The sequence below is a fragment of the Macrobrachium rosenbergii genome, chromosome 8 (assembly GCF_040412425.1).
Source record: "Macrobrachium rosenbergii isolate ZJJX-2024 chromosome 8, ASM4041242v1, whole genome shotgun sequence".
Taxonomy (NCBI): domain Eukaryota; kingdom Metazoa; phylum Arthropoda; class Malacostraca; order Decapoda; family Palaemonidae; genus Macrobrachium; species Macrobrachium rosenbergii.
The window spans coordinates 3,853,870-3,856,213 of NC_089748.1; the positions used below are offsets into that span (position 1 = coordinate 3,853,870).

Below are 2,344 nucleotides of genomic sequence, written 5' to 3' on the forward strand. Positions count from 1 at the left end.
ACAATAGTGCCACCAAACCCAAGTAGTTAACCATAAGCCACTGCACCTGTACCTAAGCTACAAGAGTGCCACCAACAGTGCATCTGCCCATAAGGACCATAGAGCCTTCAGGATCACTCCCATTTCCCAAGTGCATCTGCCCATAAAGGATATTATACCTTCAGGATCACTTCATTACCTACTAGCGTATCCCCCCATAAAGGACTCAGGCTTCCTTAGGAACGCTCCTTCAATGTGACCTTCGCACGGCACACTCAACCACAGTGCCACCTCATTGAAAAGGTGCCACACCACTTAAGTGCTACCAGTTTACGGGACACTTCCCACAATCATCACAAACCTTTCCTCCAAGATCGCCCAGTCAACTCAATTAGCTGCCCTTCCCCACCAGCAACACGGCAACCAAGGAGTACAAATCCTTCATGGATCTAGGGAAGGAGGCTGGTCTCACGGGACCCGCACTCACCAAGTGGATCAAAGAACAGCTAGCCGAACGAAGGCAGCACGAAGAAGAACAGAGACAGCAAGATGAAGACAGAGCAGAGAGGAGAAGACAGCACAAGTTAGCCCTCAAAGAAAGCGAGCAAGCGCTCAAGGCAAGCGAGCTGGTGCTCAAAGACAAGGAGATTGAGTTGGAAAGAGCGAGGAAGGAGAGCACAAAAGCCATAGCATCCCAACAAGCCTCCAACCCCATTCCTGCTGCACCAAATGCTCCGCTCTCAAGCCTTAATTCCCTAGTCCCCAAGTGGACTGAGGAAGAGCCAGAAGAAAGGCTGGAAGAGGTCGAGGCACTCTTCGATAATTTCAACACCACTGAGGCCGAGAGGGACCTTAGTGCTGACCAAACACCTGGAAGGAAAAGCGAAGGCAGCCCTCCACTCGCTGGAGCAGAATCAACAAGGAGACATGGCCGCAGTCCATAAGGTAATAGCCAAGGCATATGAAATAACCCCTGAGAAATGGAGACAACTGTTCTGAGGACTGGCCAAGGATGCCGGCTGGTCCTGGACAGAATGGGCCTGTCACAAGACTCAGGCTGGAACCCGCTGGGTCGACTCCCTGAAATGCACGACTTTTGAAGACCTATTCAATAGGGCCATGCTGGAAGATCTTTTCCAGTGTGTGCCTGGGCCTTTGGCTGTGTATCTCAGTGATAAGCAGCCACCCACTCTCAAGGAAGCCTGCTGCTTGGCCGATGGCTGGGAAACATTTAATGTCTCCCACAGCACTTTTCAACGCCTAAAAGTGCCATCCAGATGCTTCTCAGGCTCATCGCGCCCAAAGAATGGACCACCTAGCAAACTTACATGCACCATCTGCAAGAAGTACAGTCATGCTGAAGCCAAGTGCCGCTACAAGGCAGACACCAACCAACAGCAGCCTACCAATAACCGCCACTCCTCCTCTCCTTCTAACTCCGCACTGCCTTCCCAGCAGACCGTCACTGCAGGGAGATCATCCTATCCCAGTGGACCCTGCCGAGACTGTGAGACTCCAGGACACTCTTCTGTTGGGTATCCTGGCTGCCCAAAACATATGGTCTCTCCCAGGCATGTCAACCTGATCAGTGCCACAGCCTCCTTGGCTGTGCCGCCCTACAGGTCTCATCCTGAGTAGGTCTGGACTCAGTCCATCTCCGTGGCCCCTCTGGATGGCTCTAGCCCACCAGTGCACCTACCAACTACTGCCGACACTGGCTCAGATATTAGCCTGATTGATCGGGCCAAAGTACCAGCCAGTGCCACCACAGACAAGCAAACCAGGTGGACGGTAACCTGGGTAGATGAATAATCCTTGACCGTTCCCACAGTTGAACTCAGGGTGATCACCCCTTGGAGCACCGAAATTTGCCACCTTGGCTTGGTGAAATGTATTCGGCACGGAGTGGAATTCTTGCTAGGACAAGACATCCTCTGGGGATGTCCCACACCCTCGCCACTCTGTTGCCTGACTGCCTCTGCCAGTGAGGCCATGCCAAAACTTCCTGAGCGGGACACAGCCTCTGTGACAGCTGTGCCACTGTCAGCCCAACCTTCCATTCGCCCAAGAGCGAACCAGACCCACAAGCATCTAAACTATTCCAGGCCTAGTCCATGAAGCTCACAACCGGACAGCCACCAAAAAACTCCTCCCTCACCACGAAGGGATATTACTAAATGCTGCTGCAGGACCAACAACATAAGAGGTCACTCCGAAAGGTGGTCAAAGTGCCCCAGCAAGCTAGCCGCAGCAGCCACCATTTCCACAACCAGCCCAAGATGCTCGGCCCTCTCCCCAAGACAGGAATCTCTGTCGCCTATCACTCCAGGTACACCGAGGGGTTTTGCACCCCCGGGTCCCTCTT

General features: G+C 53.2%; 1 protein-coding gene across 1 annotated transcript; it reads left to right on the plus strand.

Annotated features, from left to right (window-relative positions):
• The first annotated feature begins 422 nt into the window (after positions 1–422).
• On the plus strand, positions 423–923 carry LOC136841035 (arginine and glutamate-rich protein 1-B-like). The gene has a single exon (XM_067108090.1). The coding sequence runs from the start codon at positions 423–425 to the stop codon at positions 921–923; it is 501 nt and encodes a 166-aa protein (XP_066964191.1).
• Positions 924–2,344: the final 1,421 nt, after the last annotated feature.

Bases quoted from the DNA above. Each gene is read 5' to 3' on its own strand.
- LOC136841035 (XM_067108090.1), top strand. From the start codon at position 423: ATGGATCTAGGGAAGGAGGCTGGTCTCACGGGACCCGCACTCACCAAG.